The sequence below is a fragment of the Astatotilapia calliptera genome, chromosome 8 (assembly GCF_964374335.1).
Source record: "Astatotilapia calliptera chromosome 8, fAstCal68.1, whole genome shotgun sequence".
Classification (NCBI taxonomy): domain Eukaryota; kingdom Metazoa; phylum Chordata; class Actinopteri; order Cichliformes; family Cichlidae; genus Astatotilapia; species Astatotilapia calliptera.
This window is the reverse complement of record NC_137429.1, coordinates 23,268,995-23,293,825: the sequence shown is the minus strand read 5'-3', so window position 1 is coordinate 23,293,825 and position 24,831 is coordinate 23,268,995. Positions and strand designations below refer to the sequence as shown.

Sequence of the window (24,831 nt, the reverse complement as noted above, 5' to 3'; positions counted from 1 at the left end):
ACAGGAAGTATGACTGAGAAGGGAATGGGTGAAATTAGAAAGACAAAGAAGCACAGAAAAGAAAACAAATAGAACTGAAACACTGCAAATACATAACAAAAACTACAAACCATGACAAAAATACCTTGTGCAAAAATCACATAAAAGTCTGCATTATGAAACAGGTGGGTTGGTCAGTTATACACAAGACTTCCATCCAGCAGAGGGAAGTTCAGTGAATCAGCTTTTAGTTCGTGCAGCTGACGGACGGATCAGCGAGCTTGGTCCGTCCATTATCCATCCAACCCTCTGTTCACAAGAATCTCTGCTTCTCCTAGAGTTTTGGTCAAAACGTACACACAGTGATCAACTAACGGGTCTTCGCTCAAATTTTACTCAAGGCCTTGGTCATGTTTGCTATTTATGGGCACTTTAATATTTTCACAATACTCATAACACCTCGTTGAATATTGGTCTGATTTGAGTCAAGCAGCAATCACCTAACAGGTTTTCGCCATAGACAGTATAAAAGATGGAGGTAGCTACCGTTATGTCAGCCATTACCCGAGATGAGTGTTTCCAACTTCACTATCTGCACTACTGTGACAACAAGCAGTGGTTCTGGCTGCTCAACCACATGCTAATGACTGATGATTGACAGCACATTTGCCAATGAGCGTGCATGTTCATTTTGAGACATGGTGTGGCCAAGATTTACAAAAAAAGACTTGATTTTTTAATCAGTATGACCCAGAATAAGTGGCTGAGCAGTAAAGCAGAAAAGTGCTTACACAAGATCCATCATTTAGGACCAGAAGTCTTTTTGCAACCACAGCATTCAGCATTTGGTGACCTGAGATAGAATGCATGGTTGTTTCTCTGGTGGATCATGAACCTGATGAGCTATTATGTTTGTTTTTTCTTTTGACTTTATGTTGAGTCATTGTTTGGTCACCATGCTTTTTCACAAAGTAATGTTTACTTCTGTTTCCTGTCTAACTGGTGGACTGACCACTTAGAAAATATAAATTGGCTGAAAATATAAATACTGATTGCAAAAAAATATTTGAGGAGGAAATATCTCAATTAAAATTAATAATAGAAAAACAATTGACCTGAATTCTCAGCTAAATTTGTAGATGTTAGCATTTAGTTTAAGGGTTTTAATTACAAACTTGTTAAAATAAATGTGGTTTTCAACAGGCTGCCAATAAAAAAACAGACTTTTAAAGTCATGCATAACATAAATATACTTTTTTAAATTACTTTTATTTCACTAGCTTATTCTTCCATAGATGTGAGTAGTGTTTTGGTGTTACAGGACAGTATACATAGGCAACGGCAAATCTGATTCTGTGTGATGTACAGCTGTGGTAGGCTACAAATTTTGTGGACACGTGCACACACACAAACACACACATACGCGTAAACAATTACTCCACTTCCTCCTATCAACAGCCACCCTCCGTTTCCCATTTACACCCTTTTTGAAGCAACATAATTGAGATCTCCCGTGTGCTGCCGGTGTCTATTATTGTCCGGCTATCAGCAGCAGACCTGGTCTGGCCCATCTCCTGCTCCCACCACCGTGCCCAAATTGGGGTGGCAGAGTGTAAACAACCTATCCAAACAACCAATTTCAGGACCAGGGATTTCCCTCGAGTCCACCCCCCCACCCCCCCCACCCCCCCGCTTTGGTTTAAAGCTTTTATTCCCCTTTTCTTATCCCCAATGAAACCTTCATTGTGTAATTCTTGGTTAGAATACCAGATGCACAGACGGCACCAACATGCCAAAAGAGCACAGCCAAGAATTAAACCTGCAATCAGCCAGTTGCTAAGTAATAGCGTTAGCTATTTTAATGAAAATTTAAACATTTTCAAAATTTTCTATCTACAGGATCCAGATAGATGACAATCTGAAGATTAGCATTGTCCAGATCTTGCTCTTTTGACACGTGTAGGGAGGACTGCCCTTTTTAAGTTACTCTGTCTGTATTGACCTGCTAGTGCCACCTGTAGATAAATCAAAGGTCATGCTGCTGCAACACAGTGATTAGATCAGACTAATGTTGCTCTTCAAGTAATGTTTGCTGCTGTAAAAACAAGTAACATTTGGATGGCATTTTTAGGTTATTACATAACAAAACTATTGAAGTACCTGCCGTATAGGAATATGCTAGAAAGATGGCACATAACAGAAAATTAGTACATGGAAGACAACATATTTCACTGTAAAGCACCAGAATGATCTGTATGATATGTTCCAGGAGAAATCAAAGCAAATGTTCCATCAGAGCTCACCAAGATCTTTTAGAGTTATTTTTCTATAGTCTCACTCTTTCATCTCTGGAGGGTGATGAAATCATACAAGATTAAAGCCTGAGGATCAGTGCAAAACAAAACAGGAAAAACTTGCAAAGATGCATCTTGTTGACCTCACTGTGTTTTCTGCCAGTAACAAAATTTATGTCTATCCATGCCTTCTAGATATCTTCTATTTGATTTTATATGCAAACCTGGCCTCTAAATGAAATGGGAGGGTATTTAATCACACATACTTTGCACTGTTTGATTCAGTTCTTCGCATTGAGAAATGTTGCACCTGTGCAGTGTAGGAGTCGTGGATAATAATAATGGATTGGATTTATATAGCGCTTTTCAAGGCACCCAAAGCGCTTTACAATGCCACTATTCATTCACTCTCACATTCACACACTGGTGGAGGCAAGCTACGGTTGTAGCCACAGCTGCCCTGGGGCAGACTGACAGAAGCCAGGCTGCCATATCGCCCCAGAGGGGCCTACTGGTGTTGGCCCCTCTGGCCAACACCAGTAGGCGGTAGGGTAAAGTGTCTTGCCCAACGACACAACGACAAGGACAGAGAGCCCGGGGATCAAACCGGCAACCTACAGATACGCTTCCCAACCCCCTGAGCCACGGTCGCCCCAAATGTTGATGTTTCTGTCAATGCGTAAACTGCTGAGCTTTTTTCTTTAAATGCTGCGGTCGATTCCTTTAGGTCATCTTTTCGTTTTTGTGCCTTGGAAAGCAGACATTTCTCTTTACCTGGACCTGCCAGGTCTGCTCATTTACTTCTACCTTAAAGCCAATACAACAAAACCCTTGGCTTCCCTTTTTCTGTGAGTAAACATCTAGACACTCTGCCATATTGACCTCTACACTGAACAGAGACTGCAGGTACAAGCTCCTACCTTAAAACTGCTCGCCAAGAACAGAAGCCAAGACCAGTAGCACACGTACTTCTTACCTGTGAGATACACAGAGAGAAGATAATACTGCACACTGCGCACACACCATCTTTTAGTGCTGACGGTCCACTGGCTTTGTCCAATCACAGCTGTCCCTTCTGATTGATTGCATGTGGTTTGATGAGCCCTGTGGGAAACAAGCTCCTGCAGTGGTTAAAACAGATTTTTTTTTCTTTTGTAAATTTATGTGTGGTGATAAATTGTTGTGGGTGTTGGCTCTGTGTTTGGTTTAGCGGTACGTCTGTGTGTTGGTGGATGTGTGACAATTTGTCTGCGGTTTAACGCTTCTGTTCAGACATTTTTCGAGAGCAGTGCTAAACAAATGTTAGCCTCGGTCTCTTTGCTCTAAAAAACAAAACTACTGGTTCATACAAGGCAAAATATTCATATTCAGACCAACTAATCAGAACAGTTTAGCATCAAACTCTGAACGAAAAGGCTTTAAGGCAGGACTTAGTAACCGACAGAAGTCACTTGTATCAAAATTAGAAGATGTTATCTTTAGAAGGTCAGAAATGGCCAAAATGTAGGAAGATCCTTAAAACTAATTATTAAAAAACAAAAAATAACAAAAACAGTAGATGTGCTAGATTTCTGTTTCACTGGAATTAGGTTGGAGGGACTTTTTTATGAAGGAGTATTGGGCCACCTTAAAAAAAAAGGATTCTTTTCATTATTATTGTTCATTTAAGAATAAAGTGGAAATACTACGTTGAGAAATACTATTTTAAAGCCCATTTTTAATCTTTACATTTTGAAGTCAATACGTGGAAATTAAATTTGTGTCGTTTCAAGTCATGACCACTATACCCACTATAAAAGGTCTTCTGTAGATGAGTTACCCATATGGAAAAGATATATATAAATCTTATAAAGTTTGTATCTGTCTTGTGTAAAACAAGAGTGAAAACAGATATAAGATCCCTTTAAAAATTATATAAATAAAACTTGTATCTTTTGGATAAGATAAGATAAGATAAGATAAGATAAGATAAGATAAGATAAGATAACCTTTATTAGTCCCACACGTGGGAAATTTGTTTTGTCACAGCAGGAAGTGGACAGTGCAAAAGTTATGACGCAAAAATTAGAATACAATAAGAATAAATACAGTACACAGCTGTACAGAATAGAATAAAATAATATACTATATACAGTAGAATAAAATAGAATAAAAATATACAATAAGATAAAAATAGAATACGAATGCTATATACAACTGAGTAAAAATACAACGATGCCAGAAAGGATTATTGCACTTAGTGTTATTGCACATGTGTGGATGTGTGTGTTTGTTCAGTTAAAGTCTTTGTTGTGGAGTCTGACAGCAGTGGGGAGGAAAGACCTGCGAAATCTCTCCGTCCCACACCGTGGGTGCCGCAGTCTCCCACTGAAGGAGCTGCTCAGTGCTGTCACAGTCTGCTGCATGGGGTGGGAGACGTTGTCCAACAGGGATGACAGCTTAGCCGCCGTTCTCCTGTCACTCACCACCTCCACTGGGTCCAGAGGGATACTTACTAAAACAATATATGAAAGTAATGAGAAAGTGGCCACTTTCATGAGTAAATCATATAAGCCTTATATGATTCACTATATGAAGTAGGCCACATCTTATGCAAGTCTTTTAGAAGTCTTTACTATTGCTTTTCCATATGGGTAAGTACAGTTAGGTATGAGGATGGTGAAAGCTGCATGTGGTCAGAAGGAAAAACTACACAAACCTGGAAGAGTTGGAAGAGCTAGCCGGATTACGCAAAAAGAAATAGCTGGCAATGGACAGATGCAAGGATATCAATGGTTACACTCTTGTGCAGTAAAGAGGGGTATGGTTTATTACAGCAATAACAGGCCAGCTGATCAAGTTGTTTTGTTAACTCATCTACACAAGTCATTTTGTAGAGCAGTGTTTCCCAACCACTCTCTATGTGCCGCGAAAAATGATCAGGTGTGCCGTGGAAGATTATCTGGTTTCACCTGATTAGTACTCGGAGCACCAGCGTGAGTAACGGGCAGAACAATTACATTCTCTACCACTAGAGGGCAGTACAACTACCTGCTGTAATGAAATGGGTTGCCAACTGCCAGTAAAACACCAAGAAGAAATTACATAATAGTCATGCTGTGAGTGAGAAAACGCAGCGCGTAATAGCAATAGATAAATATTTGAAAAGAAAAAGTAAACAATCTGACCTGGGTCCTGGAGAAAAATTCCAACCCAGATGAAGGCCGCAGTACGAGTAGTGTTCAGAAAAAAGCAAAAAAAGCTATACTGGGGACAAACTGAACCAATTCTGCTATACCTGGTGCGTGGGGGAAAAATGATCAATATGCTATTTGTGACATTTTTGTTTGGTGGTGTGCCGTGTGATTTTTCTAATGTGAAATATGTGCCGTGGCTCCAAAAGTTTGGGAAACACTGCTGTACAGAGTATACCAGCTGAAGCACTTGTTAGTTGAAACAAAAAGTTTAATGTCAAAATTTTGACTTTATTCTCAAAATATTCAATAATATTGAAACCCCACCATTTTGTTCCCTACTACTCCGTTGTCCATAACAGTTAATGAGAATGTAAAACAATAACGTAACAGTTTGCAAACTGGACCCTTGAAATTAAATACAGAAACATTACTTACTACTATTACTTTGTAACACCCTATAAACTACTGAAGTCAAGGTCAAGCCTTAAATGTAATTTTTAACATCTTGTTTTTTTGCTCTACTCAGTAAATGTAGACAGACATCCTGGGTCTACTTAAAAGGCTTGCAGCTGGGTTCTTTATAACTTGAAGGTGACTGAGGTGTTCACAATATCGCTTACCTTAAAACTAATTGCTACGATTTCTTGCAACTGGTCACCTTCTCCTTTGAAAAAAACTAGTAGACTGACTTGATCAGTTGATTGACTTGATCAGCCAGCACCCAATAACAAAAGCTTCTGTAAGGTTGAAGGAGCAATTCAGACATGAAAAAAAAAAATCATGTTTTGATCAAATCATTGTTTGACTTTGGGTCTAACAGGAAGGTACAAGTGGCAGATAACCCAAATCTATGAATAATATGTTTTAGAGGAAGAATGGAAAACGATAATGTTCCAAACTGGACCCTTGAAATAAAATAAAGAAGGATTACTTACTGTTCTGACTTTTACTACTACTACTTCTAACCTGTGATAGCTGTCTGGCGTTTAACACAGATATTAAAGTAAAAAGCTAATAAAACAATGACAGTTTTATCCTGTTTTTTGAAGTGGCTATTCACCTGGGTAAAGCCAAAGCCATTATCGGTTAACGCTAGTAGGACCACTGCAGAAGTTTCCATCCATCCATTCATTGTCATAACCACTTATTCAAAAATAGGGTTGCAGTGCAGCAGATGGCAACAGTTGGGGTAAACCCTGGAAAGGTTGTCAGTCCATCACTGGGTTAACGCGTAGATGGAGAACCATTCATCCCCACGCTGACACCTAGGGTTAATTTAGAATCATAAGTTAAACTAAAATCCATGTGACTGGACTGTGAGAGGAAGTCACTGTACCCAGTAGGTGCATAAATTCTATCGTGATATGTTGATATCTGTTTTTAGAAATTACTGCTACTGTAACTACCACATATCTTCAGCTTCACGTTTCTTTCTGCGAGACAACAAATGAAGCACTCTAGATGCAGGAACGTGATGAGCAAGGTAACAACAGAAGACTGCAGTAGCCCTTGACTCTCTTAACGTATTTTCCCCATCCTTTAGAGTTTAAGGGAGATAGGTCTGGGGTACAAAATAGTAGATTTAACTGCAGAATTAAATGCAAATTGGTCTCTCAAAGATAGCATACCCAACACTCCCGCAGTAAACAAATACGATGTGCAATATATCCATTCCTCCTTTGTTTCTTTCCAATACTCATGGGAAGTATCAGGAAAGTAATTTGTTAGTTCAAAAGGAGGTGCATGGTGATTAGGTCCTGAGGCTTTTCTGCACACAGTTTATTCACTTTGCTACCACAGAGGTCTGACTCACTGGGTCGGCATTCTATTAATCCAGCATCCACCTGGCACTCTCACACATATTAATGGAGTCTTTGGGCTCTGGTGTAGCGCAACAAATACAAACAGGGACGCTGAGGTTCAACTGCAGCGGATTTGTAAATAGGAAGCAGCATGTGGCAGAGGCTAGAAGAGAGTAATTATAGGAGCTCGTGAAAAGTCGGTGAAAGACAAAGGACAACTTCAAAGACTGTAAATGAAGAATGATGGAGAACAAAAGAAGACCAAATCTCTTCGGCTGTTCTGATAAAAGTCAAACTGTTTTAGTGACTTATAGAGATGCTACAGTGGAGTATGTTTTATGGAATTTTGCGTATTTGTATGTACTTGTGAAAACCGTAGAACCAGCAACCACACTGAAGCTCTTAGCTGTTAATGAGTCACAGCAACTCCAAAGTTTTGAACTCATATTCGGGCCAGGTTCTCCTAAAGACAAAAAAAGCTTCATGTTACTGTTTAACTTTCAGTTTTTCAGTGTGGTTTCTCTTTGAACTCTATCACTTCTCCTTGCATGGCAACGCTTTACTCCAATGACCTTCCCCACCTGTTACCTGTGAGCGCCCGTCTCCGGGAGCATGAAGACCACACCCCCACCCACCTGCTTACAAAGAGAGGTTGCTTCTACTGACTGATCCGCAGTCAGGTCTGAACCAGAACTGACGTTAAGCAGAAAGTAGAGGTAGCTGAGCAGCAATCTGTGTTTAGAGGCAACGTCAACCCACCTGCTTTCTCTTAAATCTTGCAAAAATCCCCCCAGATAATTTCACAGATGTTTTGGGGTTTTTTTTTCTGTAACACTTTTTATGTGTGCTTTTTTTGTGTGCCAAGGGTGATGCTTCTAAATCATGCTCAGAGATTGATTCCTTTGCACGAAGCATGGAGGACGTCAACGGCAGCAAGAAGGATTTATCGGCCTCTGCAGGTGAGGCATGTCCATCTGCTGTTCATACAGCATGTACATAGACTACATATATTGATTTTAGCTCAACGGGAACAATTCAGTTCAAGCCTGTGGGATTCATTTAAAGCCCCTATTACGAACATTTGTTTAAACACCCGCCATCTGTGTTTGCATTTTCCCCTCTCCTATCTTTGCTAGACTCCTGTGGATTGCACACTGTTGCAATTCTTTAAAAATTGCACGTAAAAGTTTGTGATACAGCAGTAAGTTAGGCCTCAGGCATTTAAAAAGTACCCTGTGAAAACATTCCTCAGGCTTCTGTAGTCTGTAACCTCCTATTGTCATTCTCTTGTCCCGCTTCCGACCACTCTCGGTGGGCACGTGCCCGGCTATCTCTCTACACAACATCAAGTCGGCAGAGTGGCCTCATTCATAATTCCTCATACCATCCCCTCTAATAAGTGTTGGCAAAGACTGAAAAGCCCAGTGGATACACTACTATATGTATAGAGTACAACTCCCAGATGTACTGTATCATCTCCCCTTCAGCCCCTTCAAATGCTCTGTGTAAAACTGCTTACTTAGCTGGAAGAGCCTAACATCTTCTAGGCCTCGGATAAAGTTTCAAAGACGGAGGAATTAGCGTTATTAAAATTGCATTCCCCTGCACGTCATGCATTTGTGTTGCTGCCAAACATAATATTCTCTCCTACGCATCCCATAAGATTAATGCCCTCTTGAAATATTCATGTTGCTCAATAACAGTAAGAGGCATATATTTGTTGTTTTTTATAGTCACTGTATGACTGAGGGTGTACCACATTTTCCCTTATTCCTGCTTTTTCTCATGTCTTTATTCAGTTTATCAATTTCACCACTGTAAAGTGTTGTTTTTGTCCTCTTTTTTCATTCACTTTTCTTCCACTAGTAGTGCCTGCAAATGGTCATGTGGACCTGAAGTCTAACCTGACTCCACCGCTAATTACCCACACTGCTGCCACCCCCATGCCCGTACCAAAGTTGCCCGTGGGAGGTGAATCCAACCCGGGTTATGAGACTCGTCGAGGCAGCAGCAGTTCTGTAGACCCAGCCTGCTATGAGAAATCACCGGTTTGTGTATTTATTTAATATTCTCATGTACAAACAAAAGGGCATGCCAATTTTCATGTAATAACCATGGACTGTATTTAAAACATGGATGTAGCTACTTTGACATCACCCTTTGGCTTGTGGACTGCTATTTAGAAACATAGTTTAAGTAGCTAGCCAGTGCTAAGAACTTAACATTTGATTGTTGGGTTTCTCTGTATTAGTGTACAGTCTTTACCTTACAATATTAACCTACTGCTGACTGTTGTTGTGATTTGGCACAAAGCTAATGAAACTGAATTTATTTAAATTGACTCAAAACTATACTATGTACTTGTTAAAAGCTAGTTGGCTTGGTCAGCAACATGCTAGACTTTGTTACTAGCTAGCAAAAAAAAAAGGCAACATCAATGCCCCCAGTATGTTGCTTGAAGGCATAATTTAGCTATACACACTAGCCCCGATTTTTGTGCCAGTGTTAAAACATGCTCATTAAAAGTCTATGGCATTTGACAGTTTGGTGGGGTTGAGGTGAGCCCCTAGTGGCCGTTAGAGGAAGTTTAATTTTTGATACCACCCTACGTTCATTTTGGCTTCCTTTTTAAACCTTTTGGAAGTTACTGCTGGGTAATAATCCAGTTCCAAGTTGTCACATAGCTATCAATATCACATGTGTTGTGTGATAAATGCCAGAATTTACCCCTTTCCTGACAGCTGTTTCCCCCAGAATGTGCGTCTAAAAACATTGTATGCTCTAATGATGTGTGGGGTCATAATGATTGATGATGATTAATAAAGTGCGCCAGTCTCACAGTCAACTTATTGGTACCACTGCTGCTCTTTATTTGACAAACTGATGACAACGATGAAAGACTGACAGATTATGTTGATACCTACATTTGCTCCTATCTATCTGTCAGCATGAATCTCACTTAAATTCACCTCACGCAAAGCCTCGTCGGTTGTATTCAGCTGGCTTTATTTGCATAACCAAAACACTGAGCCACAAAATTAAAACTGCACCATGCAGTTACACTTGTGACTTTTTTTTACCCTCCTCCCGTTTGTTGCAACCCTCCTGCTCCAGACCAGTGTCCGGAGCTCTTCCCCTTATGCCCCATGGAGCTCCGGTAGTGGCCGGACAAGCCGCAGATCCAGTTGGAACAGCCTGGGTCGTGCTCCATCATACAAACGCCAGAAGAGGCAGTCCGGGGAGCGACGGTCGCTTCTGTCGGGGGAGGGTGGCTCAAGTTCAGAAGACGGGGAGGGCGGAGGAGAAGGAGGTGGTGGACTGATGGAGGAAGATGACGCATCACTGGCCAGGACGGACTCCATGTCCCAATCGCAGAGAGGGCCCAGGCACAGGAGGATGGAGTCAGTGGAGACTCGGAGCTCAATGGATTTGCCACCTGATGCTTTACTCCAGGTAGACCCCTCTAACAGTTATCAGTTTAAACCTCGTACTAATTGTTAAGATTCATGGACAGTATGACACCTGACTGGGAGTCGTAACTTAAAATTAGTTTCCATAGTTTTTTATTTACATTTTTTTTCACCTCGTGTAGGTGCCCTACCGGTACCGCTCAGCAAGCATGCACAGCTCCAGACCCCCCTCCCTGAGCCATTTGCGGCCCCCAGAACACAATGACTGCAACGGAAAGGGATCTCCATCAGTCCTGGGTCCCACACACGTCTCGCTGGAAGAGAACACCGAAGACGAGAACGCAGAGGAGGAGGTGAACCTGGTCAGTCACCGTCCAAGTGGGCTTGTTCTTATGACTGGTTTTCTTGCAGGTCTAAGGCCAGATAATTGTATAAGGTTAGCAATTAGGCTAAAAAAGTTTATTAGAATTTTAAGCAAAGGCCAAACTGATTATTGATCGGTTAAGCATGTTAAAAGTCTTCAAATAAATTTGCATATATTGCATGTCTTTCTAATTCTTGCCTATTTCACTGAACCCTGTTTATTCCATTGCTGTCTGTGATACATATAAACCAAACAGGGTTTTAAGCATATATATTTCAGAAATTCTTGAACGGGCTTGTGGCTCACTATATGCAACAGGAAGTTGTGTGCAGATGAATAATAAATGCACTGTGCACTTTTTACTCCGTGCAGGGTCGTTTTGCCAGGTTGTTCCGCTGGCTGGAGAAAAAACAGCCGGCGTGGTGTAAGCAGAGAGATACCTGGTCGCTCTACCTCTTCCCTTCAGAGTCAAGGTAATGTTCACATCTCCGATCACCTCCACACTTATAGATCTTTGGCCTGCCCTCTTGTTTTTCTGCCATAAAACTATCTTTTTTACATACTCATCCTGGGCACAGAACGCTGTTGTTCCAAAAGGAAGATGCTTATAAGCAGCTTTCTACTGTCGCAGCCATCAGCGTACCAAAAAAAAAGATTGAAACAAGTCTTACCATTGCGTCTGACTGACATCCCATGATGCTGACTAAAATGGCAAAGAGTTTTTTAACCGCACTGCGACCGCATCAGCATTTTTTCCCCTCTGCCGATATCAGCGCCTCTTCCGTCCTACATTCTCGCTTCAGAAGTCTCTTTTATCTGCACATTTCTGCCATGTCAGGGGGTGAGTAAGCGGGAGCAGAGGGAGGAAGGGAGTTTCTCCCTCTGAGTGCTGCATGTTATCTTGGCCACGTGCTGAATCTGTCGCTTCCCTCCCCTTCTACTTCGCCCCCTCTTTCCTCACTCCTCCTCCCCTTCTGGAGCTTTGATCCGAGCGTCTCCGCTGTCTGTTCAGAAGATGTGGCTGCGAAGGCAACACTAAGCAACACCCTGGCCCCCAGCCTGCTGCCCCAGCCACAACAACATGCTAATTAAACATCCCAGAACAACCCGCCATGACAGGAGCTGTATTTTAGCCAATTCAACTCAGAAGATGCTTTAATCTTTTGCTGTGATGGTTTTAATTTAATGATGAATTTGGAAGCATAAGGGGAGTGTTAAAGACTCAGTAAACTCAAAAAGATTTTAAATAATATCTATATATCATACTCATGGTTACTGGTTTCAGCTTGTGTATTTATATGGTATGTGTATTTTGTGTTTTTTCCTGCAGTGGTATCAGGGGGCTGTGTTTGTTTGGCTCTGACTGAAATCGTTGCTGTATTTTAACAGTGTGCCAGCTTTAACACCACGGGGTTGTGCACTGATTTTGACGTAGCATTTTAATTACTTTGCAGCAATTTATGCCTCAAATGATCCACATTTATCCAAAGGTTTTTTTTCCACCTGAAATCTTTGGACTTTTTTTGTTACCGACGAGTCAAATAGCTCTTTTTGTATTGGAATTTGATCCACTTGGTTCACTAACATTTAAAATGACAAAATATACACATAATTATTTTATTTGAGCTAATTTGTGTGAATGTAACCAAGTATAATTCAGGCACAGGGCTTTAAGGGAGCAGATTTACTATGCAGAAAATTCTGGTATTTCTTGCTTTCTTCATAAAGTGAACAACAGTTGATCCTAAACTCAAGTTATACTGACTGATACATTATTTAAACAAAACACTTTATCATATGCTTTAAATTAAGATCAAAATCAAGTGTACGTCCATATTATTAGAGATAATTTCCCATCTGTTCAGTGTTGGAGAGCTACAGTGCATATGCGAGTCTAAAAACTGTGGCTGGTTCTCCTCTCTGTTGGTCATAACTTATAATTTAGAAAAGGTTAATAAGAAAAGCTCCATGTATTCTGCTCCTGTTGGAGTAGTAAGAAAACTGAAGGAGCTTGACTCAAACTGGACTTCTAGCTGGCTTTCAGTCACAGCAGGCTGCGAGAGCTGGCTATCGTTGAGAGTGACACCGAGGACATAGGCTCAGCGTGGCGCCCATTCTGGCCTTGAACCACCGCAGACGCCTGCCTGTGCTCACAATCACATCAAGAGACAGCAGCACGGCGGGAGGCCAAACTCCAGCAGCTTTCACATGGACCCGAGTTCACCTCAACCTGCCTTTTGTGCTACGCTGTTGTTACTGCCGCTACTGATGATTACTGCAGGGGAAGTTTTTAATGAGTGGAGGAGTGGGCCAGCTGTGCAGGCAGACTGAGGTACAGTCACAGCGATTAGACATGTTCGCAGTAAGAAAGAACAGTGGTCTGTCAACATGTGGACCAGAGATGTGCAGGGCCCATGCGGTACCCCGTACAGACTGTGATTAAACCCAAAAGAAGGCTGCACTTTGTGGGAGAACTGACACGTCAGCAGATAGTGAGATACAGGCAACAATAGAAGAAACAGGAAGCAGGGAGCGGGTTTTAAAATTCCTTTAAATAGTGAAAGCAATGATGTGTGGCTCGTTTTTTTTATGTGTGTATGTTGCCGCTTTCCACTATCAGGAAATATGTACCCGTGCAGGTTGAAGAAAATGTTAACTGTTCCCAGCATCCGTCAGCTCTTTCCAGGAAGGCAATCATCCAGCACACAGGAAGGGATGCTGTTTATGGATTCTTTGGAATGCACACAAGAAGAACTGAGTAATTAGTATAAGTGGATTTTGTCTTTTTTAGCTACAAAGAGGTCATGAAAAATTAAGGCAGAGGATGCAAGCGGACCAGACAGTCTACCACCTACACTGTTAAAGTGGCAGGGGAATTATGAGAAGTGAGTGCAATTTGCAAAAAGGGCACGAACAAAACACTCAATTGACAAAATTTACAAGTATGCTGAAAAATATGAATTTTGAAGGTGTGAGCAGAATGTGAGAGAACTGTGAGTTTATGTCCAAAACATAATAGTCATGTGAAAAAGGTTTTCACAGGGAGAAACTAAGGAAGCCCTTACTCTTTCCACAGAAATTAAGAAGTTAAGTACCGTAGTTTTCGGGTCATAAGCCACTACCTTTTTCCCACACTGTGAACACAGTGTGGGAAAAAACGGTTCACGGTTCAGATAATTATAAAAAGTTAATGGTGAACTGGACTTCACGCAGAAGCAGAGCATAAACCCTGTGTGGCGAATGCATTTTTTTTTCATGCAGCCAAAAACATTCTTCTTGGTAACAGTAGACCAATAAAATTGATAAGTAGTATATATACGGTATATATTTTTACCGGTTGTTAAGAAACGTTATCTTGTTTGTGCACTGTTCCGTAAAAAAAACATAAGCAACGTAATTTGTGTGTTACTGATACGTACGTATACTTAAAGGTAGCCGTGTTACAGGCGCTGTTCGAGGAAAAAAAGCATTTGCAGTATGTATTTTTGTATGTTTATGTTACCATGTTTATGTTACCTTACAGATTAAATTAAACGTTAAAAATCCTCACGTGTAATATTTCTGTGTAAATATCTCATATTACGAGTGAAACGCATACGGCTTAAAATCGGGTGCGGCCTGTACAAGTACAAAATTGATTTTCTTTCTAAAATTAGAGCTTGCAGCTTTTAATCAGGTGCACTCTGTAGTCCGGGACTTACGGTAGCAGCCACGTGCTGCTTAGGAAATGCCTGAATTATAGTGCAGCAGGAAATCTACATCATAACATATGACGTAACCCCTTCTTAACCCTGTGCTGTAAACTTCCATGCCAGTCACTTCCATGCCAGCGCCGACCCGCTACATTTCTATCTGAAGTGTCTGGAACAATGTCCTTTGGACAGATGAGACCAAAGTGGGGATTTTTGGTCATAATGCACAAACTAATTGAACACCCAATGAGTGTCAAGCACAGTGGTGGAGGGGTGATGATTTGGGCTTGCTTTGCATACATGGGACCTGGATGCCTTGTAGTCACTGAGTGAACCAAGAACTCCTCTGAGTAGCAAAGTATTCCACAGTGAAATGTGAGGTCATGGTTCTGACAGCTAAAACTAGTCTGAAATGAGCTCATGCAACGACCCAGTCAAAGCCCAGACGTCAAACACACAGAAATACTGTGTCAGGATCTTAAGGGCATAACTGCACAAATGCCTGCAAATGAAGAAAAGTGAAATGAAGCAACAATGTAAAGAAGAATCCTTCCACAATGACATGACAGACTGTTAATGTCATACATATAAAGGTTACTTCAGGTTATCAGTGCTAGGTGGTTCTGCAAACTACTCAGTCACACACCCCACTTGACTGTATTTACAGTGGTCCCTCGCTATAACACGGTTCACCTTTCGCGGTCTCGCTGTTTTGCTGAAATTCTTTCTTTTCTTTTTTTTTTACAGCCCATTTTGTTCTGCGTACTGATTGGCTGTAGACCACTGTCAATCAATCTCATGTCGTGTCTCCTGTACAATACAGAAAGTGTTCAGCAGTGTGACTCTGTAGTGTCGTACTGTATGTTCGTAAGTTTTCTCAAACAAATGCAAAAAATGTCGACGAAATGTTTTGCACCATCAAAGGCAACCGCGGGTGCCTTTGGTTTCATTCTGTAATACTGGACTTATTTTTCTAGTTTTGAACTTTGAGAGTGTTTAAACAAGAGAGAAAAGTGTGGAAATGTTTGAGCCTGTCAGAAAAAAGTGTGTAGTGAGGGGTTTTACAGCCATAAAACATCTATAATAATTGTAAAAAAATAAAGTTGGCTACTTCGCGGGTTATTTTTAGAACCTAACTACTGCGATAAATGAGGGACCACTGTACTGTGTTGATGAGATATCAACTAAAGCTGAACCTGGAAGCTGAACCTGAAAACCAGTTTGTACCACAAGTTGGAGTAATAAATCATGTTAACATTCTAATTAACAATGGTGGCCAGTCTACAGAACCATCAGCAGTTTCAGAGGATTAAGAAAAGGACTTTCAAAGCTTTATACAAGAGAGGAGTTTTCAGATGCTCTTTGTGACATTTGAAAAGCTAAAACTAACCGCAATGAATAAGTCAATGATGTCAGCTGTCATTTAAAAGTTCTGATGCTAGAAAACTCAAAAGGTCAGTAAATATCATCTCAGGGCAAAGCTTCAAGCTCGCGTCGAAATCCGTCATAGAAAGATGTCAGCGAGTGTTTCGAACGGAGCATTTTCCACTTCATCTTGTAGTGGCAGGTTTTTTTTGTTTTCCCCCCCTATTTTTAGTGTGCATTTTGAAGAAGAGGAGGTTATTTGACTTTGACATGAAAGTTCACATCCAGAGAATGAGCTCTTCTAACATCAGAGGAGGAGCTGCTACGCCACTTTAGGAAAACACACAAACTCTTTATCATTAAGCCTCTTGCACACAGATATGAAATACCACAGCCTGTACGACAATGAATAACACACTCGCATACACACGTGCCACACAAATGCAGCAAGTGTCGACACAGCGATGCTTGTATTGCCAAATAGAGCCTGAAATCCAGATCTGAGCCTCACAATATTGTCCTCTGCTGTACACTTCTGCTGATACGAGGCATCAAAGTGGATTTGATGCACAGTTTAATCCCTGCTGCCATACATGACAAGCGTTCCCTCTTTCTCCCTGCTGTCACAAACCGAAAGCCACGAGAACCTTTTCATGTTGTGTAATGAAAGCAAGGCATAATTAATGACTCCTAAATCTACAGCTCTTCATTACAGAGTTACTGTACGCGAGACAAGCGCTCTTAAATTAAATGAGATTGTTCATTTCTTATGAATGCCCTTGTGCGGCACATAGTATTATTCCAGGTTTTATGGAACACGCCTCCACTAGCATGAGTAGAACCATTTCGTGGCGCTTTAAATGTCTACGCCAGTGCAGCTCAGAGGAAACACTGCACATTTTGCTCCAGTGTTTGTACATCTGAGGGTTTCCCAGACGAAACACACTTGAAATGCTTGTAAAATGTGACACACTCTTACAAAGTCAATGATCCAAAATCTCATCAGCTCAGCTATTAAATAAAATCAAAGTCCAGCTGACTACAATAACAACGCTACATGCACTTTGATATATCTGTAATAGCTAACGTATGACGCTGCAGTCTTTGCTTATTTACTGAAAACTGTTTCTGTTGCTGAAGAGGCTGATTTAGTTGCTGGTTTGTTCCAGAAGTCAATGTGTTTTTGTTTTTATTTTACATTTTATTTATACAGCACCAAATAACAGCAGCAATCGCCATAAGGCGCTTTATATTGTACTGTAAATACAGTAAAAACCCAACAATCATATGACCCCTTATGAGCAGGCACTTTGGCAATAGTGGGAAGGAAAAAACCCCTTTTAACAGGAAGAAACCTCCAGCAGAACCAGGCTCAGGGAGGGGCGGCTATCCGCTGTGATGGGTACTGTATTTATACTACCTGTTTAAGTTGTTAAGGCTGCTGTTTTTTCATGTGCCACTGCAGTATCAATAGATATCTTAGTTGCAAGATTAGCAGCAGCTGGTGTAGTTGCTGAGTTGGTGTTGTAGGTTGCAGGTACTGCTATATTTTTTGTTTTGTGTTGGTAGTTTAGTTGCAGGAGGTGTTGCTGTAATTTTAGTAACTGATTTACTTTGATTAGTCACTGTGATTAGTTATTGGTGTTGCTGTAATTCCTGCAGTTGGTTTACTGTTGATGGAATTTGTATTTGCAGGATTTGCAACATACTGTTAAAGGTTTTGCCATAGTTCCCATAGCTGGGTAAGTTTCTTGGATTGCCATCTTTTGTTGCCGTAGTTGCAATGGATGATTTTTTTTCCATGAGATGTTTGTGTTTGGTTTAAGGTGTTGCTGTAATTTTAACACTTTTTTTTCCTTGCACAGGTGGAATTGTAAATTGCATTTCTATTACAGTAATTCCAGTTGGTGGTTAGTTTCATAGTAGGTATTGTTGGTTGCAGGTAATAAAGTAAATTGAATTGCTTCAGTATTTAAAGGCGTTGCCACATTTTGGTGTTTTTTTTGTACAGGTTTTGTTGCAGTTGCAGTAGCCGGTTAAGTTTTTGGGACTGCAGTGTGAGCTGCTATGTTTGGTTTCTATCTTTGGCTCTAAATGCAGTACAGGTTGGTTAGTTGCAGATGTTGCTGTAATTCCAGTTGCTGATATAGTTGAGAGAGCAGCCATGCCTGGTTGCTTAAGTTGCTGCGTTTGTCTAAGTATTTCTGTAATGCTTACACATTTTTTAAACTGTATTATTTATTATTATTTTTAAATGTATTATTGTTCTTATCCTTATGTTGATTGCCGTGTGTCCACAGTTAGATATAGCGGGTTTGTCTACCTCCGAAGCACTGTGCACATTGTGGCTCAAGAGTTGGCAGTTCGTCTTGTAATCGGAAGGTTGCCGGTTCGCGCCCTGGCTCGGACAGTCTCAGTCGTTGCGTTCTTAGGCAAGATGCTTCACCTACTGGTGGTGGACAGAGGGCACTGCGCTCGTTTGCAGGCTTAGAGGAGAAAGGAAGCAGACACTGCCTTAAGGTAGTGTTTAAGGCAGTCATGTGACAGTGGCTGTAGTGTGGATGGATTGGAGGAAATGTCCTGTTAAGGAACATAGGACAGTTTTTCTGTATATGCCAAGCCTATTTCCTCTCTCACAGAAATGTCCATTCTTTGCTTTTTGCCTTTTATTTGTAAGGTTCCGGATCCTGTGCAATAAGATCATCACCCACAAGATGTTTGACCACATCGTGCTGGTCATTATCTTCCTCAACTGCATCACCATCGCCATGGAGAGGCCTCGAATCGACTCCAAAAGCGCTGTAAGTGTCACAACATGTCAGGTAGGTAGGTAGATAAAGGAAGACAAAAGGGAATTCCAACCTCTGCTCAGACAAACACGAACGCCTGGAAAGAATCAGGTGTGTAGTTTTCTCTGTGCAGAGAAATGGAGTGGAGCATAGTGTTAACAGGGAACCACTCCTGTTTGACTGCAAGCCAGCAGTGTGTGCTATACCCCTGTACCTACTGCACTACATCATCAACACCATCACCTCTTTCGCTAATGTGCCATTCCCTTCAAACAGAGGACTGGCAGGATGCCTTGCAGCAACACAAACACACACCTAACTCTGTGTCCTTTCCAGCAATAACAGCAGAACCGGGCCCAGAAGTTCCATGCATAAACACAATAATTATCACTGTTTGGTTTTTTTTGTTTTTTTTCCTTCGCTGGGCGAGGTGTTCCGCGGATCGGCCTAATTGCAGTTCAGTCTCGCTGGAACGTGGCGTTTTGCTTGTTTTGCGACTGAAACACGGAGGAGACAGCACTGTTGTAATTGATTCAATTATCCGTGGGCTGGTGTACGTGGCTAATGTCCAGGAAAGGAGATGTTTAACAAATGGAGGCTGCCTCCACAGGCCGCCCGTTCTCATCAAGGCAGAAGGAACGCGCACACATACACAAGCATTGATTTCTCCCCTCTCACGTCTGCGAAATCCAGCGCAGCAGCCACTCTAGGATTCACATCAGAGAGCAGTATTTTCAGATGCACATATATTTCGCCAGCTTCCTGCCGTGGCCGCCGTGTCCGGCCTGCACCCAGAGGTCGTTATTGAAATGAGATGGAAATGTATGACACAGAAAGCAGCCTCAAACAAGTGAATGAGCAGTCATTACAGTTGCGAGCTGCGATGCTTACTGCTACAGACCTCATTCGCCTGGGTGGTCATTGCATGATGCCATTTGTTTGTCTTTGCGGGTTGTTTTGAATTAATGAAGCCGACTGTGAATCGGCTTATAACATCCAAACATGTATATTTTATCACTCTGCTACTCTTTGAAAGTACCTGCTCTACATCACCCCACTGCGCCAACTTGACAACACGTGTAATTTACTTTAAATAGAAATGTCAGAGATAAAGCGTCTCAGTCACAACATTTTAGCGTGGAATGCACGCTACATAATTAGCTTATTGTCCTGGAAGTTATGTCACTCGCATTGCATTTGGCTTGCGGTCCATTACTGTTTTGGTTTGGTGCTGTGTGTTGCCTGGATACTGTCGTCCTGTAGCTCAGTGGAAATGATTGAGGATGATTATAGCACCTATTATGATTTATTATTTCTAATTGAGCTAGGGGACAATGCATCACTGTCTAAAGCTCTAAACTGAATTATATCAGCGTGAACAGGATAATGTACGATCCATCGAAGTTTTCAGGGGCCGCGTCATCGCTCCAGACCACTTTAGAATAGAAGTGCCGCTAGACACAAAGAGAAATGCCAGTTTCTGCCTTTGGTTGCTGTTTCTCAGCACAGGCATATTGATCCACATTGTGTTTCAGCACTTTTACAGCAGCCCCTCTGAAAAGTACAACAACAGTATGTTGCTGGGAAAATACATATCTAGTTCTTTACAGTGTAAACAGGTGTAAATGGCTATAAACAGTTAATTTCTGTGAAGTATATGCAAAATGTAGCCTGAATTAATTTGTCTGGGGTTTTTTTTTAAACTATGACAATACCACATTTGTGACACTTCTCATATTCCCTGGGCTGTATGTTTAATGAACTACACAGCCACAAAAACCTTTAAGAAGTACAGAATTAAGATAGAAGTGGTGCTCTACACAGGATGTGATGAAAGATTTATTTTTTTATGTGCATGACTACACGGTGTTCATTATATAACTAATGATACTGAGTTCCTTTAAAGAAAAGAAAGGCACTGACCCTCTAAAGGGCTTCCAGTGTAAATCACCTACTGAAAGTGTTTAGTAATGGGTTTTGCTTTTACTGGCATATGGCTAAACAAAGTACCTCTAGGTCATAGCTGGCTTTTGCCACTATATTTAGCATTACTTCAAACTGGGTCTGATTCCTGGGGCGACCAGACTTGTGGTCAGGCAAACAAGATTCCAGGTGTTGAACTGCGAATAACAGCACCACCACCACCGGAGATGAAGGTTAAGAAGCAACAGGGAGGTGCTTTACTCCTATTGAGGGTGCCCGGATTCCTGTCACTGTCCTGCCTTAGGCTAAAAATATATCCAAGATGTAGAGAAATAGACCCAGAGAATATACATAGACAAAAGTTTATTGCCTCATCTTTTTTGATGATATGATCAAGTGAAATGAAAGATGACTCATCTTTTTTTTTGCCATTTAGCTAGCTAAAATGACACTGGTTAATTGCAGTATTGCAGCTAGTACACTATATTTAGCCTGCCTGTATATCTTTATTTAGCTTGCTATATGGTTGGTGATATTAAAGTCTTGTTTGTGGCACATTAGTATATGTGAGGGGGCAAACTCCTCAAGATGGGTGGTGACCATGGTGGCCAAGAGGGTCATGTGACACATCAAACTTATTGGTAATGTCACAAGAAAAACAATGGTGTGCTTGGTTTCAACATAACTTTATTCTTTCAGATGTTGAAACCAAGCACACCATTGTTTTTCTTGTGACATTACCAATAAGTTTGATGTGTCACATGACCCTCTTGGCCACCATGGTCACCACCCATCTTGAGGAGTTTGCCCCCTCACATATACTAATGTGCCACAAACAAGACTTTAATATCACCAACCATTCCCATGTTATTACGGTGTATCCATATAAATGGCCCACCTTGTACATTTAGCTGTCTCTTCTTCAGACCGAAGAAGGCCCTTGAATGAACAACAAAATGTTTTCTCCCACTGAAAATGCTAAATCCTAATGAACAGAATCAACTTTCTGGGATTTCCTTTCTCAGTGATTGAGAGCATGCATCAGGGCAATTAACGCTCTGCAACACTTAAAAGGTAGCCCAATATTAACTCAGTCAAAGTATCTAACAAAAACAAGCTTTATTAGCTAATTTAATTCACCTCTGGCAGTCACCAAATTTATTACCATTGTATTTCTGGTATCTACAGTGGGCAGCAACCTGCATTTTTTACTAAAAGTTACAAAATGTTGGCTCTTTCTTCTTCTACAGGGTTCTTAAAAATGTGTGTTTAGGGCATTAAACACCTATAGTTCACATACTGTGGTCCAGAATAGTGGACGACTTTATGGTTTATGTCCGCTTTTTGGCTAGAAACATCTGGCCAATCTGGCCAGACACATCTGATGTATTCATTGGAGTGTAAATGTGTGTGAATGTTACGGCGTTTTCACACCTGTAGCTCGTTTACTCTGGCCCAAATCAGTTGATGAGTTTGTAAACTTTAACTTTTTCCAGTGATTTGGTTTGTTTTCACACAGAGGAAATTTATACTAACTTGCTGCATCCCAGAACACACAGTATCTGTGGCTATGGGACTTTTTAAACAAACTAGTAAACTGAACCTGGTAGTTTGTTCAGATCGGGGTCTGGTCACCTGTTTACACCATGAATGAGCTGCTATGGAGTTAATTTGAAAACGTGTTGTGACCACCGCCTCCAGTTTGTTATTTTTGGTCTGCACCCGAGCGTGATTACTGTGTTCACATCTGCACAAACGAACCACAACAAAAGGAAAAAACGAACCAGAGTTTGATTTAAACAAACTAAACACAGCAACTGTGAAAACCCCTTAGATAAAAGACATTAAAAAGGTGCTTGGCTAAGTGAGATATATAATGTTTCTTCCTGTTAAAAGGAAGTTTTTCCTTCCCACTGTCGCCAAGTGCATGTTCATAAGGTTTGTGAGATTGTGGGGATTTTCTCTGTATTATTGTTGGGTCTTTACCTTTCAATACAAGGAGCCTTTAGGCGACTGTAGCTCTGATTTGATCTTATATAAATAAAAGTGAACTGAACATTAGACCGAGAACAAATTGCACTTTTTGCAGCTTAGTTAGTGACGCACACTTTAAAATTTAACATCAAAATTTCTGTTGCTTTGTAATGAATGGAGGTATGAACACTTGTTTACAGAGAACAGGAATGGCTAATGTCAAGACTGGAATTTATAAACCCTCGCTACGACAGCATTCCCAGTGATGTCATGCCTGACGTTCTCAGAGACTTCAGAAAAATCGCCACAGGACTGCCATCTCTGTTTATACGTGTGTGCATAACTTTGCGTTCCACTGAGTATGTGTGATGGTAGTTGGAGGCCGTGGGAAAGAGAGCCACCTAAACCCACACACACGCTCACACACACACATGTACATTCAGTGGCAGGACAGGGTCATGTCTCCTCAGACAGAGGGGATGCAGGGTAAACAAGCACTCAGTGAAAGGATCTTATTCGTGCTTGTTTTCTCTCCTCAGTCCTTGTTTAGCTCAGTAAATAGGCTCCCATCCTCTCCTGCATGCGCACACACTAAACTACTGAGAGATACTGCTTCAGGCAACAGGGGAGCATGGGAGCGCAATGATATGATTGTGTATAGATGGAGATATGGTGTTGAATTGTGTGCATACACACAACTAATTAATGGTGCTTGTTTTTGAAAATGACTCTCTCATGAAAAAATAAAGCATCTGATGCAACATGCTTGTTTAATTGGTGAAGTGCCAATTTCAGCCTTTAATTGTTGTTTCTCAACACAAGCAGTGTGTGTTTCACTGTGAGAAATTTCACAGTTAACTTACAGTGAAGTGCTGACAGTGTGATTTGTCAGCAGTTAAAAGCTCAGTGTGCAGTATAATGTACATTATACTGAAAATATGCTTTGCAGTATAATACTGTTCCTAGTGAAATCGCTAGAAACAGCTTATTTTTGTAATATATGACGTGTTTTTAGAACCAATAATTTTTTTTTTTAACATGATAGTAGTTTATTCTCAAAATTCCACCTTTGTGATTGAATGATTCATAGGTCAGTTTAAGTGGCTTGACAAACAAACACAATAAAACAAAACATTATTGAAAATGAGGTAAAAGGACCCGACTAAAACTGAGTGAAAAAGCAGCCAATGTCCAAAGAAAACTGTGAAAGACCTTCAGAAAGCCTGGAGAACTACTATTCAAGACTCTTTAAAAAAAGAAATGAAGAAAGTCAGGTTCCTTGGAAACAGAATAATAAAGAAATGAATGATGACTCGAAACTTTTGCACAGTAATGTACACCAACACAAAATAGCTGAAATAACCATTCCTGTGCTACTCCTCAAAGGCACCAGTGCTTTCAGCATTCAACTGTATTTAAAAGAACAATTTTTAAAGTGTGCTGTTGTTATTATTCCACTTGTTCCCAGTGCAGTGCTGTTTATTCAGGGAGTTGAAGAGTTTTTCTATCATTGCATTGTTTTAAAAAACAAAAATTCCTTTTTTTCTTTTATTTGATCTCATTTATTGTCTTGAATTTTACCCCTCGGGGATTTATGAGATATTTGAGTACATTTTTTTACCGCTCTTATAAGGTTGCGAGCATAAATACCAAATCAGATCCCTTGTTTCAATATTTCATGTTGTTTTAATACAAAGTAAACGTTATAATTGCCTGCCAGCTATCATTAGAGAGCGTACAATAGGGGTGTTTGCACAAACATGTTTTCAGATAGTGTATGTGGAAAGCAGCTCTCATGCATTATTCAGCTGTACACTAGTCAGCTTAGAAGCAAACAACAAACTGAGTAAAAAAAAAAGGTGCTCAGAACATTTCATGAGAACTACCTCCGCTCAACGAAGCCTCTCTCTCACTCTCTTCTTTCCTTTTCCCTTTTGTTTGGCAGGAGCGGGTTTTCCTGACAGTGTCCAACTACATCTTCACAGCAATCTTTGTGACTGAGATGACTGTAAAGGTGAGTCACGCTGAATTGCCAACAATACCTTTTAAACTCCAGTGCAAAG

At 40.8% G+C, this 24,831-nt stretch overlaps 1 protein-coding gene and 1 long non-coding RNA gene across 11 annotated transcripts in view; one reads left to right on the top strand and one right to left on the bottom strand.

Moving 5' to 3' along the window:
* Window positions 1–24,831, top strand: part of cacna1g (calcium channel, voltage-dependent, T type, alpha 1G subunit) — a 221,697-nt gene that overhangs the window by 113,748 nt on the left and 83,118 nt on the right. For 7 of the 10 annotated variants that reach the window (XM_080305606.1, XM_026177281.2, XM_026177279.2 and 4 more), the window contains 7 exons: window positions 8,117–8,210; window positions 9,118–9,299; window positions 10,366–10,704; window positions 10,844–11,023; window positions 11,398–11,498; window positions 18,760–18,883; window positions 24,714–24,782. In XM_080305606.1, coding sequence (XP_080161732.1) covers window positions 8,117–8,210; window positions 9,118–9,299; window positions 10,366–10,704; window positions 10,844–11,023; window positions 11,398–11,498; window positions 18,760–18,883; window positions 24,714–24,782 — 1,089 coding nt within the window. The remainder of the gene's footprint in view (window positions 1–8,116; window positions 8,211–9,117; window positions 9,300–10,365; window positions 10,705–10,843; window positions 11,024–11,397; window positions 11,499–18,759; window positions 18,884–24,713; window positions 24,783–24,831) is intronic. The other 3 variants (XM_080305605.1, XM_026177284.2, XM_026177275.2) reach the window with 1 other exon arrangement.
* LOC145430452 (uncharacterized) lies at window positions 10,098–11,919 on the bottom strand. Its single transcript, XR_013911026.1, has 2 exons — window positions 11,697–11,919; window positions 10,098–11,074 (listed from the first exon to the last, which is right to left on the bottom strand). It is a non-coding gene; the product is annotated as an uncharacterized LOC145430452 (long non-coding RNA).